Source organism: Chiloscyllium plagiosum, unplaced genomic scaffold (genome assembly GCF_037043375.1).
Source record: "Chiloscyllium plagiosum isolate Xiang-an unplaced genomic scaffold, Cpla_swu_hap1 HiC_scaffold_1, whole genome shotgun sequence".
Lineage (NCBI taxonomy): Eukaryota > Metazoa > Chordata > Chondrichthyes > Orectolobiformes > Hemiscylliidae > Chiloscyllium > Chiloscyllium plagiosum.
Window position 1 is genome coordinate 89636032 of NW_028270139.1, and position 12647 is coordinate 89648678.

Genomic DNA, 12647 nt, shown 5'->3' on the forward strand with positions numbered 1-12647 from the left:
ATGACCCAACACAATTTGGTTAGTTTCTTTTTAGGTTATATGACACCAGTGGTGGGCCAGTATTTATTACTCATCCCTAACAGCCCTTGAGAAGGGCATTATACCTTCGGTTTCATCCATTCAGAATTTTATAAAGGCAGCTCCTAGTAGTTGAGTGGTCCAAAAGGAGAGGTAGTAGATGAATGTTTAAAAACCAAGATGCCACAGGCATCAAGTTCCTTTCCGAGGTTTCATAACATATCTGAACAGGTTGAATAAAAATATCTAAAAGGAAGATATTTTGAACAGAGGAATGCTGCCTGTCATGAAGGGAGGTGACTTGGTGCAAAAACAAGTTGCCGGAAAAGGCAGAGCAGTAGACATTGTCCAAATGGACTTCAGCTAGGCATTCAATAAGGTTCTGCATGGCTAGTACAATTAGATCGCATGGGATCCAGGGAGAGTGAGCTATTGGTTACAAAACTGGTTTGAAGGTAGAAGACAGAGGGTGGCAGTAGAGGATTGTTTTTTGGACTGGAGGTCTGTGACCAGTGTGCCGCAAGGATGTGTGTTCGGTCCGCTGCTTTTGCTCATTTAATGTAAATGATTTGGATGAGAACATAGGAGGTACAGTTAGTAAGTTTGCAGATGACACCAAAATTGGTGGCGAAATTGAGGACTGCAGATGCTGGAGATCAGAGTCAAGATTAGAGTGGTGCTGGAAAAGCACAGCATGTCAGGCAGCATCTGAGGAGCAGGAAAAGCGACGTTTCGGGCAAAAGTCCTCATTCCTGATGAAGGGCTTTTGCCCAAAATGTTGATTTTCCTGCTCCTCAGATGCTGCCTAACCTGCTGTGCTTTTCCAGCACCACTCTAATCTAGACCAAAATTGGTGGCAGAGTGGACACTGAAGGTTACCAGAGAGTCGAACAGAACCTTGGAAGAAGTGGCAGATGGAGTTAATTTAAACAAATTTGAGTTGTCGTTTTTTGGCAAGTCAAATCAGGGCAAAATTCATACAGTTAATGGTAGGGCCCTGGGGAATACAAAGGGGCCCAAGGGTGCAGGGGTATTGTTCCCTGAAAGTGAAGTCGCAGGCAGACAGGGTGCTGAAGGTCATTTGGCTTGCTTACCTTGATTGGTCAGTGCATTGAATATAAGAGTTAGGATGTCATGTTGCAGCTGTATAGAATGTTGGTTAGGCCACTTTTAGAATACTGTGTTCAATTCAGGTCTTCCTGCTATAGGAAAGATGTTGTGAAACTTGAAAGGGTTCAGAAAACATTTTTAAGGATGTTACCAGAGTTGGAGGGTTTGAACTATGGGGAGAGGCTGAATAGGCTGGGGCTATTTTCTCTGGAGCATCTAAAGTTGAGGGATGACCTTAGAGGTTTATTAAATCATGAGGGGCATGGATAAGGTGAATAGTCAAGGTCTTTTCCCCAGGGTCAGGGAGTCCAAAACTAAAGGGCTTCGACTTAAGGTGAGAGGGAAAAGATTTAAAATGGCCCTAAGAGGCAACCTTTTCACGTGGAGGATGGTGCATATAAGGAGTGAGTTGCCAGAAAAATTGGAGGAGACTGGCACAATTACAACATTTAAAAGGGTATCTGGATGGGTATAAGAATAGGAAGGGTTTATGGGCCAAATGGGACCAGATTTATTTAGGATATCTGATTAGCATGGATGAGTTGGACCAAAGGGTCTGTTTGCAGTACTTTACATCTCTATGATTCTATGAGAAACTCAACAGGTCTGTGATGTGAGGGGAGTGAGAATGTTGAATTAGCTCTTGAAACGTTAACTCTGCTTTCTCTCCATAGCTGCTGCCAGACCTGCTGAATTTCTCCAGCATCTTCAAGTTCTGTGTTTTAATACGGAGATGATTTTGGTGATGAAGCTGCAATTTTCCTAGAGGCACCCAGGACCTCGGTAGTGTTCATGACTCGCCTGCTTACAAGAAGTGAGTGCACAGCAAGAAGAACCAGCAGCTCCAGATTGACACGTTTGGAAAATAACCAGAAAATAAGAACAAGCCAAATAGACAGTGGCCTCTGTCACTACAGCAGACTCAGAGTACACTGCGGATAGTGATTCCAGTCCCTTTCAGGTTCTCCATGTAGCCCTCCCTCTTGAATCTCTGCATCGCTGCCAGGCTCCCACTACAGCCCCAGTGACAGCCTCTACGTCGATTCCTGCTTCCACAGCCAACCTGCGATATCTATTTGAGAACATGAAAGCAACCTACTAATTGTCTACTACCAAAACTCTTTGGGGTCAGGGCCAGGAAACTGTCACAATAACAGCCACCTAATACTCAAACATTCAGGCAAGAATTAAAGGATGCCGTTTTTGGGCATCCTTGGGCACTGGTGGGTATAACAAATTAGGTCAACATTTCAGCTTATATTAAATAGGTGGGTGAAGGAAACAGATCCTGGCATGAATTGTTCGAGACAAATGGTCATTTCTCTGCTGTATATTTCTACATATACTTCAGATGAACGTCAACATTCCCACAGCTAATTAGCCAATCAACATTCACCATTTGACTGAAGAGGACAGCTGCTGCATGTACCCTCAGGGCTTCAACAAGAGGGGAAAATGTAAAGTACACCATATGATTGCAAACTGATTTGAGCATGAAGCATATTACTTATGAAACAAATAACAAATAAATGACAGCTTTTCTTCCTTGTAACTGTCACCATGGATCTATTTTAAAACCCAGAAGGAGGTCTAGTAACCAATGTGAAGTCAGGATTTTGCTAACAGAAAGGTAAAGAGAGATTATCTTGCCATTTCCTGTTCTACGGTAGGACCAGCTTTTCTTTCACTTGACATTTCACCATTGTCAGCACAGCTGAGACAAAAACTCAGCATATGGGTGGGCCCAGGGGAAAAATTACATTGGAATGGTGGAGTTTGAATTAGCAATGTGCTAGAGTTCACAATTTTTAATGCCTTCTATCCGTGAAAGATTTTGCAATGTATCCATTTTAGCCAAACATTACAGCTGTGGAGAAGACCATGGTACGTGGAGACACACGTGGCAGACATCAACATTTATTTTGAATTTTAACTTAAATCATTAATCTAATTGCTTAAACTTCCCATTAGATATTTCTCCTCCAAAAGAAAGATTAATTGAGACCCATTTCCAAGACAACAGTCAAAATGCAAGGGAGAATTCAATAATCCTAATTTCTGGTGGACAGTTATGCTCATTTATAGCTGTAGATGCATGAAAATAAGTTGACAACTACTTCATTTCTTAATTCTGATCTGCATTCCATTTGAACATGACTCCCTGCTTGGATGGCAGGATTGGTATATTTATTCTGCAGTCTTTGACGACATGCAAACAAAATGTAGGATAGGAAGTTATAAAGCCATTTATATTTCAGAAACTGACAAGGAGTATAGACTTGGACATTTGGTGTGATGAATTTTAAATATAATATGCATGTCAGTTTAGGCTGGTTATACTGTCCTGTTCAAATTCCTGCACTACAATGTAGCTGCATTAAAAATATGGAGTTATGAAACTCTATGATAAGCTATTTGCTTCTATTACTTGCAGAGAAATTGACACTGATATAAGATAGCATTTATCACAGACCAAGAGATACAATCCATTAAAACAAATAATAGGAGTTATTTTATCAAACAGTCTGCAATGACTTTAAGGAAGAGTTGTTTTTACATAGTCTACAGCATTTTATGGATTCACGTGCAAAGGATTTGCCTCTGAGCATTTCAACAAGCCAAATCCGTTCTGTTAAAACTCAATAACCGAGTTCCAAGACACCTTTAAAATAAAACTTACAAAAGACGTTAAGAGAAACAAGTCAAATGAGAATAACAAATTATCAATGTGTCTGGTACAGTTGATCACGGTAATATTTTCGGCTCAGATTATTTTACTCCTTCACCTCATGTCGACAGTTTGATTAACTTATTGTGAGCTGTCAGTTTTGGTATTGATCTGTCATACATACACATCAGCTACAGGGTGAGTGACAAGTTAAAAATCCATACCTTTGCAAACAACAAGTTCAGCTGTTTTCCAGATCCATGGTAACCACCCTGGGAAAGGAAGAGTTTAACCTGTTCCTGAACCTGTTCCTCATCCAAGTGCCAACAGTTTTCATCATCAATGCTGGCTCCTGCTGTTGGGTCAGGGGCACCTTCATCCAAAGAAGAAAACTTTTAAATCTGTATCAAATTAAATTCAGTTCTAATATTAACAGAGTGAAAGAAATAGATGGCTTTCAGGGGAGTGTGTGGTGGGTAAAAAGGTAATATCAACCTAGTAATTCTAGCATTAAAAACAGATGGACTACTTAGTCACAGGGCCTGGGGACTGATTTCTCTACGCCTGTCCTTCGTGCAAGAATGCAGCAAGTTGGTTACACGTTTTGCAAATGGGGCACACAAATCCTATTTGGGAGGGAAATTTCATCACGCGGATGTAAAATAATCCAATCTTTCTGTCGGAAAGCAAAGCAATGAAAAAAGAGAAGGGAGCAATTGGGGAATAGGAGTTTATTGTGGTGTCTTCATCTCTGAAAAACAAATTTCACATTCCTGAAAAGCAAACAAAACAAATTGCCAAAAATGGCAAGAATGCTGCATGCAACTGACAAGATCCTTGGAAAAATGCCATGGAGTCAACTGCAAAACATTGAAAGATTCATCCAAGCCTTGGTCTTTTCTGCTGAGCAATAGCAAATCAGAAGAAAGGAGCCTGACACCATGGATTCTTAGCAAATTGCTTTGGTGCTTTTCTCAATGTCATATTGTTAATTCATATCATGACAGGAACCAAAAGAACCAAACAGTAGGAAACTGAAGGATTGGAGATAAATTAATTTCAGAATCAAAATACATAAATAGAATAAAAAATGATTCAAGAGAAAAAAAAGTAACTTTTGAAATTGAAGTTTTGGAGAAACTCAGCAGCTATAGAAAGAAAGCATCGATTTTTGTTTGGAGTCCAGTATGATGATTCTTTGGAATGCATGAATGATGCCTGAATGACCAAAGAAATAACAGAATACGCGAGGAGGAAACAATTAGCAAGTTAAAAAATAGAATATTTTCAAGTGTATATAAATCTTCTGGCCATACCAACTAATGTGTCACAATGTCGAAACAAAAGACACTAAATGTTCACCCAGGAATTTCATGAAATCAAAAAATGTCAGCAAAAAGGTCACGAAATTCAGACCACAGACACTTCCTATAGATTTATTTGTCGGTAGTACACATTTCATGTTTTGCAGAATGGAAGACCATCATGAAAAACACAATCACTCTCTAATGGTTTAGATCAGCATGCTCAATATATTTATTTCAGTTTTAATAAATAAATACTGAACCACAGTCTACAATCGAGTGGTTAAAATGTTATAATAATACATTATAAAAATTCAGATTCAATGAATAAAGAGTAAGTTTAATGCCAGGTCTTCATGCTGAACCTACCGTGTACTTGGTTGATTTCGGAGTTGAGAGAGAGAATTTCATCGGCTAGTTTTTGGGCAGTAGGCAGAACTTCTGTGTGATGTACTGTGATCAAATACTGAACAAATTTCTGCAATTGGTCTCTGTTCATCTGAAAAAGTGTCTCTGAAATGGGAAGATGCAACTTGACCTGATCGGGTTTGCGAATCCGGTACAGCGAGAGTGCTACAACATGCGCGCAATAAAAGATGTCTTTGTTTCCGCAGCCACAGGTCACTGAGGTAATTTTGCAACGATCAAAGCTGATAGCAACATTGCAAACAGTTTCCGGTTCCGACTGTGTGGCAGGTTCAGTTACTGTGCCACTTAAGTGGAATCCTGAAAAGAAAAAAAAGAGGAAAGCATTTATCAATGCAATAAAACACTCATCCTGCCATACACTGGCAACTACAAACACACAGAAATGCAAATTTGTTTTCATAATACAAAATGCATCAACAATTAAAGCATGGATCATTAAAGAGAATGAAAAAAAAATTGCTTTGCTTTACAGCAGAGAAAGAGGTGATGGTTTTAACCATATTTTATGAAATACTATTGAGGGAGGGAAACTTCTAAATAACTTCAGCACTCAAGAAATATAAAATGTTGCATTTTCACCTTTCAACAAACAAATTATTTGCCAAGCAAGTTAAACCAGTCCCAAACCATAACTATGCCCCCTCCTCACCCATTTGCTTCAATCTAGCATAGTGGAGGCTAGGCAGGATAGAGTTGCTGCAACTTGTCGAAGGAGTGGAAGTTTTTGCAGTTTCCAGTGATCGCGCCATAATAGCTGTGCTGCTTACCCACAGGTGAGACTTACTGCAAGCTGAGTTCCTACGTATTACATTGTTCTGGAACAAACAGGATTTACTGGAAGTAATCTAATGTGGGAACTAAGCCAAAAAAACAATCGAAAATGTTTCTGTACAGAAACAAGCTTAGCCAGGTTTAACGCTCAAGTTCATTTTTTTTCCAAAGATGTGGAGAGGAGTGTAAATCTCAAAGGACTATTTTGAAAAGTGTATGTGAAATAAGTTAGCAAACCACTGCATTTAGACATAACTAATTTTTCAGCATTTTTTGATCATTTGCCATGGTAATTGGAACTCTGAAGACAAAATACAGACATTTCATGCAAGCACAAGTAAACGTTAGAGTGGTTTTCCATCCATCAAGGTTACATTACCAAAAACAAAAAACAGTAAACTAAAAGCTGCATTACACCCAAAGTCAAAATAGTAAACCAATATTGATCTTAAGTATACTGGAATACAAGGAAATTAAAGCTGACGTTTGGTACCAAAGGCTTTGCAAAGAGCTATCGTGGTTTAATGTGCAACTACTGAACCTGTAGTAAAATGCATCGAGAAAAATGGCAAAAAGAAACAAACTTCAAGGCAAACAATTTTAAAACCTCATTAAAGCTTCATTAGTCTAAGAATCTTTCAATTCTAGGAATCTCAATGGAATATTAAAGCAGATATAAAGAGAGAATTAGAATTTCCATTTAGTCATTTGTGAGGTGGCTCCAAGGTGTTGCGGTTCTGCCTAATGCTCCAGAACATGGATCTGTTATTTATTATGACCCCGGCCACAAGGGACAACAATGCCATCAATTTACAATGTTTGCAAGGAGTCGGAGGGAAAAAAAAATCGCACACAATTTTAGAACACTTCCAAGAATCCAGTGCAAGATGGAACTACATCACGACATTAGATATCAGAGCAGGTTGGCAAATTGAACTAAGATAAAATTGAGGATAAAGGGATCAACATTTTCCTCAGTTAATTACTACATCTGGCAATTTCACTCAGCTGCATGTCCACAGCACAATTCAACTCAACCTTAAAAAAGCAGAAACTGCACAGGCTTATTAGCTCAACAAGATACTAAATTTAAAAGGATACATTCATACAGATCCTTTATTCAATTCCAAGCTTCTATTAAGTTAAATACAAACATAATAGCAGAAGAACCAATAATATTCCTTAGCTAACCAACTCAGCAGATACTAATACAAAATCCTTCTATATTGGAGCAGTCCACTCTCACATGCATCAAGACATGATCATCATCCTAACAAGTATTAATTGACAAATAGCATTTCTGCCAAACGAATATTATACATTGACAATCTCCAACAAGGAAAAATCAAACGACCACCCCTTTCACAGCATTATCATCATTGATTGTAAGCTTGCAGAGGACTCTAAAATTGATGGCGTAGTGAACAGCGAAGGAGGTTATCTAAGAGTACAACAGAATCTTTATCAACTGGGCCAATGGGCTGAGGAATGGCAGATGGAGTTTAATTCAGATTATGTATTTTGGTAAGTGAAACCAGGGCTGGACTTGCAGAGTTAATGCTAGGGCCCTGGGAAGTATTAGTGAACAGATAGACCACAGTGCACAGGTATGTAGTTGCTTAAAATTGCAAAGTATAGGAGTTTGGACATGTTACCACTGTACAAGACATGCGTAAGGCCACATTTGGACTACTGTGGACAATTCTCGTCATCCTGCAACAGGAAGGATGTTATTAAACTGGGAAAGAAAATACAAAAAAATTACAAGGATATTAGAGAGACTGGAAGGTTAGCTTTTACAAAAAAAAAAGAGATGCTGAATAGGTTGGGATTTTCTTTTTGTTTTACTGAGACAGTTGGAGGCTGAGGGGTGACCTTAGAGGTTTATAAAGGTCGAGGGTCATAGATAAGGTGAATTGCCAAGGTCTTTTTCTCCAGGGAAATCCAAACTGGAGGCCAGAAGTTTAAGGTAACAGGGGAAAGATTTAAAAGGAACAGGAGGGGCAACATTTTAGAGAGGATGGTGCACATATGGAACCAGCTGCCAGAGGAAGTGGCAGAGGCAGGTAAACATTTAATTAAAACTTTTGGACAGGTACATGGATAGGAAAGGTTTAGAGCAATGCGGGCCAAATGCAGGCAAATTGAACTACTTCAGTTTAGGAAACCTGGTCGACATGGAAGAGTTGGGCCGAAGGGCCTGTATCCATGCTGTATAATGGATTTTAAGCGTGTCGGATCAGTCATAATCCTACTGAATCATGCTGCAGGCACAAGGGGCCAAATGGTCCACTCCTGTTGCTACTTGTTATAATCATATGCTCTCACTCATTGGGGAAAATCTCAATATAGGTTACAGAGTTATAAGGGGACACTCATTTTAAACAGAGATCCAAAAAAGTCTTCTCCTTAGAGGATAATGAATGCCTAGAATTGTCTACCTCAGAGATAGAGAAGCACGATCACAAAGAATTTGTAGCTGAGTTCGATAGATTTTTGAAATATTGAGGTGTTGAGAATGTGGGGCTCATTTTGGGGTAGGTGGGACCTCTACAAATGGGATTGTCTCCTCCTGAACCAGAGAGTTACCAATACCCTGGGGGAGGGGGAGGGAAGGCAATTAGGATGCAACTAGGCAGGATTTAGGATTAATAGGATAGGAAAGGAAACTGCAGGGGATGGACATGATTAAAATTCAGAGCTTTTGCAAGGAACAACTTCTGAATGTCCTTGATAAATGGGCGAGTGAGGGAACTGTGGTTTACTAAAGAAGTTGAATCTCTTGTCAAAAGAAAGGAAGTGGCTTATGCAAAGATGAGATATGAAGGCTTAGTTCGGGCACTTGAGAGTTACAAGTTAGCCAGGAAGGACCAAGAAGAGAGCCAAGATCATCCAGGAGGGGATATGAAAAGTCTTTGGCAGACAGGATCAAGGAAAACCCTAAAGCTTTCTACAGGTATAAGGGATAAAAGAATGACCAGAGAAAGATTAGGGGCAGTCAAGGACAGTAGTGGGGAATTGTGTATGGAGTCAGAGGAGTTAGGAGAGGCGCTAAATGCATATTTTTTGTCAGTCTTCACACATAAAAAATACAATGTTGTCAAGGAGCATTGAGGTACAGGCTATTAGACTAGATAGGATTGGCGTTCATAAAGTGGTGTTAGCAATTAGATTAGATTAGATTACTTACAGTATGGAAACAGGCCCTTCGGCCCAACAAGTCCACACCGCCCCGCCGAAGCGCAACCCACCCATACCCCCTACATTTACCCTTTACCTAACACTACGGGCAATTTAGCATGGCCAATTCACCTGACCTGCACATCTTTTGGATTGTGGGAGGAAACCAGAGCACCCGGAGGAAACCCACGCAGACACGGGGAGAACGTGCAACTCCACACACAGTCGCCTGAGGCAGGAATTGAACCCAGGTTCAATTCTGGAAAGCGTGAAAAAAGATAAATCCCCTGGGCCGGATGAGATTTATCCAGGACTCTCTGGGAAGCTAGGGAGCCTTTGGCTTTGATATTTATGTCATCTTTTTCCACTGGAAATAGTGCCAGAAGACTGGAGGATAGCAAATATTGTCTCCTTGTTCAAGGAGGGAAGTACAGACAACTCTGGTATTTATAGACCAGTGGAGCCTAACTTCAGTTGTGGGTAAAATGTTGGAAAAGATTAGAGAAAGAATTGATAGTCATTTAGAAAGGAATAATTTAATTCAGGATAGTTAACACTTTTGTGAAGAGTTCTTTGAGAAAGTGACCAAACGGGTGGGCAAGAGTAAAACTGTTGACATGGTGTCTATGGATTTCAGTAAAGCATTTGGTTCCATATGGTAGGCTATTGCAGAAAACATGAAGGCATGTGATTGAGGGTGATTTAGCGGTTTGGATCAGAAACTGGCTAGTTGTAAGGAGACAGAGGGTGGTGGTTGATGGAAAATTCATCCTGGAGTTCAGTTACTAATAATATACCACAAGGATCGGTTTTGGGGCCACTGCTGTTTGTCATTTGTATAAATGACCTGGATGAGGGTATATAAAGTAGGATAGCAAATCTTTAGATGACATTAAAGTCGGTGGAGTTGTCGATAGTGCTGAATGATGTTGCAGCTCAGAGAGGGACATAGATAAGCTGCAGAGCTGGCTGTGACATGGCAAATGGAGTTTAATGTGGAAAAGTGTGTGGCGATTCACTTTGGGAGGAGTAACAGGAATACAGAATACTGGACTAATGGCAGGATTCTTGGTAGTGTGGATGAGCAGAGAGATCTGTGTCCACATACATAGATCCCTGAAAGGTGCCACTCAGGTTGATAGGGTTGTTAAGGTGTATAGTATGTTAGCTTTTATTGATAGAGGGATTCAGTTTTGGAGCCATGAGGTGGGTGTTGCAGTTATACAAAACTCTGGTGTAGCCGCACTTGGAATATTGTGTACAGTTCTGGTCGCTGCATTATAGGAAGGATGTGAAAGTATTGGAAATTGTGCAGAGGAGATTTACCAGGATGTTACCTGTTATGGAGGGAAGATCTTATAAGGAAAGGCTGAGGAATTGAAGGCTGTTTTTGTTAGAGAATAGGTTGAGCGGGGACTTAATAGAGACTTACAAGATGATCAGAGGATTGGATACAGTGGACAGAGTCTTTTTCCTCAGATAGTGATGGCTAGCACGAGGTGACAGCTTTAAATTGAGGTGTGATAGATACAGGACAGATGTCAGAAACCGGTTCTTTATTCAGAGTATTAAGGGCATGGAACGTCTTGCCTGCAACAGTAGTAGACTCACCAACTTTAAGGGCATTTAAATGGTCATTGGGTAGACATATGGATGATAATGGAATAGTGTAGGTTAAATGGGATTAAGATTGGTTTCACAGGTCGGTGCAACATCGAGGACTGAAGAGCCAGTACTGTGCTATAATGTCATGTTCCATGTTCCATGTGAAACTGGCACGAAAGAGGTTTTGAGGACTGGAGTAGATGAGCCACTAAGCTAGAGCTGTGGAGCAGGCTTGAGGGGTCGAATGGCCTTGCTCCTAATTCTTTACCATATGTCACCAGGTCAAAGTCCTGGAACTTCTTCCAACAGCAGCTTTGAGAAACAAATGCCAGTGAAATTAATATTCCATGAGATTTTATTAAAAGTCCATCCCTCAGTTAGCACTTTTTTTTAAAAAAACTTTAAAACACAAGAAGGCCAGAAGGCAAGATTTCTGTTGTATTCTATTGAGATACACAGAGGCGACATATCATGTTGTGCTCACATACAGGAGTTTTATCAATGCTTTATCATGCATACAGCTACTTGTCTACAATTTAGTTTCCCTTTTTCAGTAATCATACTCTGGTTTACCTGCACACACAGCAGATATCAGGCACAGAAAATCATTAAACAATTTAACAGAACTCCAAAGTGGGAAGGTAGTTGAAACAGGGAGCCTTTAATATGTACTTTGAACATGAAACTAAGTTGATTTAAGTACATTTAAATAGTCATTGGACGAGCATATGGACGTACATGGAATAGTGTAGATCAGATGGGCTTCAGATTGGTATGACAGGTCAAAGCAACATAGAGGGCCGAAGGGCCTGTAATGCACTGTAATGTTCTATGAAACGCAGTAACATTCAAGGTTATGGGCCAAGTGCATCAAAGTGGGACTAGTGTTAGTAGTGGTATTTTTTGGCAGTACAAACTCATCGATAGAGTCGACAGGAAGAAACCTTTCCTTGTGGAGGGATCAATGACTTGGGGACACAAATTTAAGATCGGGGCAGGAGGTTTGGAGGAGAAAAAATTATTCATCCTGAGTGTGGGAGACAAGGCATACAAAAGCTATGCATCAAGTATCTGAAAATGTGATCAGAATAGTTAGATGGTAGTTTTTTGACTGCTGCAGACTCAATGGGCTGAAGGACTGTTTTCTGGGCTGTCAACCTCTGACTTTATGACTATGAGACCATAGCGCATGGAACCTCATCTCAGCACAACTTTCAGTATTTCAGGAAAGAGGAAGGCTTTTAGAGGAAATAGACACCATCAAGATTAGCAGCAAAAAAAAAAAAGCTAAATTCAATCTAGTTCCATGATGGCTGCCTTTGAGGCTAAGGTACATTGCTAAGAGGAAGACAGCATATGTATCTTTTCAGATTTAAAATTGCAAGACTGTGGCCAAGCATTTACGAAAACAAAAACTTGAGTCCAGATTTGCTCCTGGTCAACTCTATAGTATCCCAGTTTGTGCAAATGAAGCACAAAATAATGAATCCCACTTTATACTGTGACGTTACTTCACTCTCGGCATTTACAGCTGCACCTCGCAGCTAAATAAGTCAGGTGCT

At 40.1% G+C, this 12647-nt stretch overlaps 1 protein-coding gene across 1 annotated transcript in view; it reads right to left on the reverse strand.

Moving 5' to 3' along the window:
- zswim6 (zinc finger, SWIM-type containing 6) overlaps positions 1-12647 on the reverse strand; it is a 195849-nt gene that overhangs the window by 73331 nt on the left and 109871 nt on the right. Inside the window, exons 2-3 of the mRNA XM_087988736.1 lie at positions 5470-5826; positions 4021-4169 (exon numbers count right to left, since the gene is read on the reverse strand). Coding sequence (XP_087844862.1) covers positions 4021-4169; positions 5470-5826 — 506 coding nt within the window. The remainder of the gene's footprint in view (positions 1-4020; positions 4170-5469; positions 5827-12647) is intronic.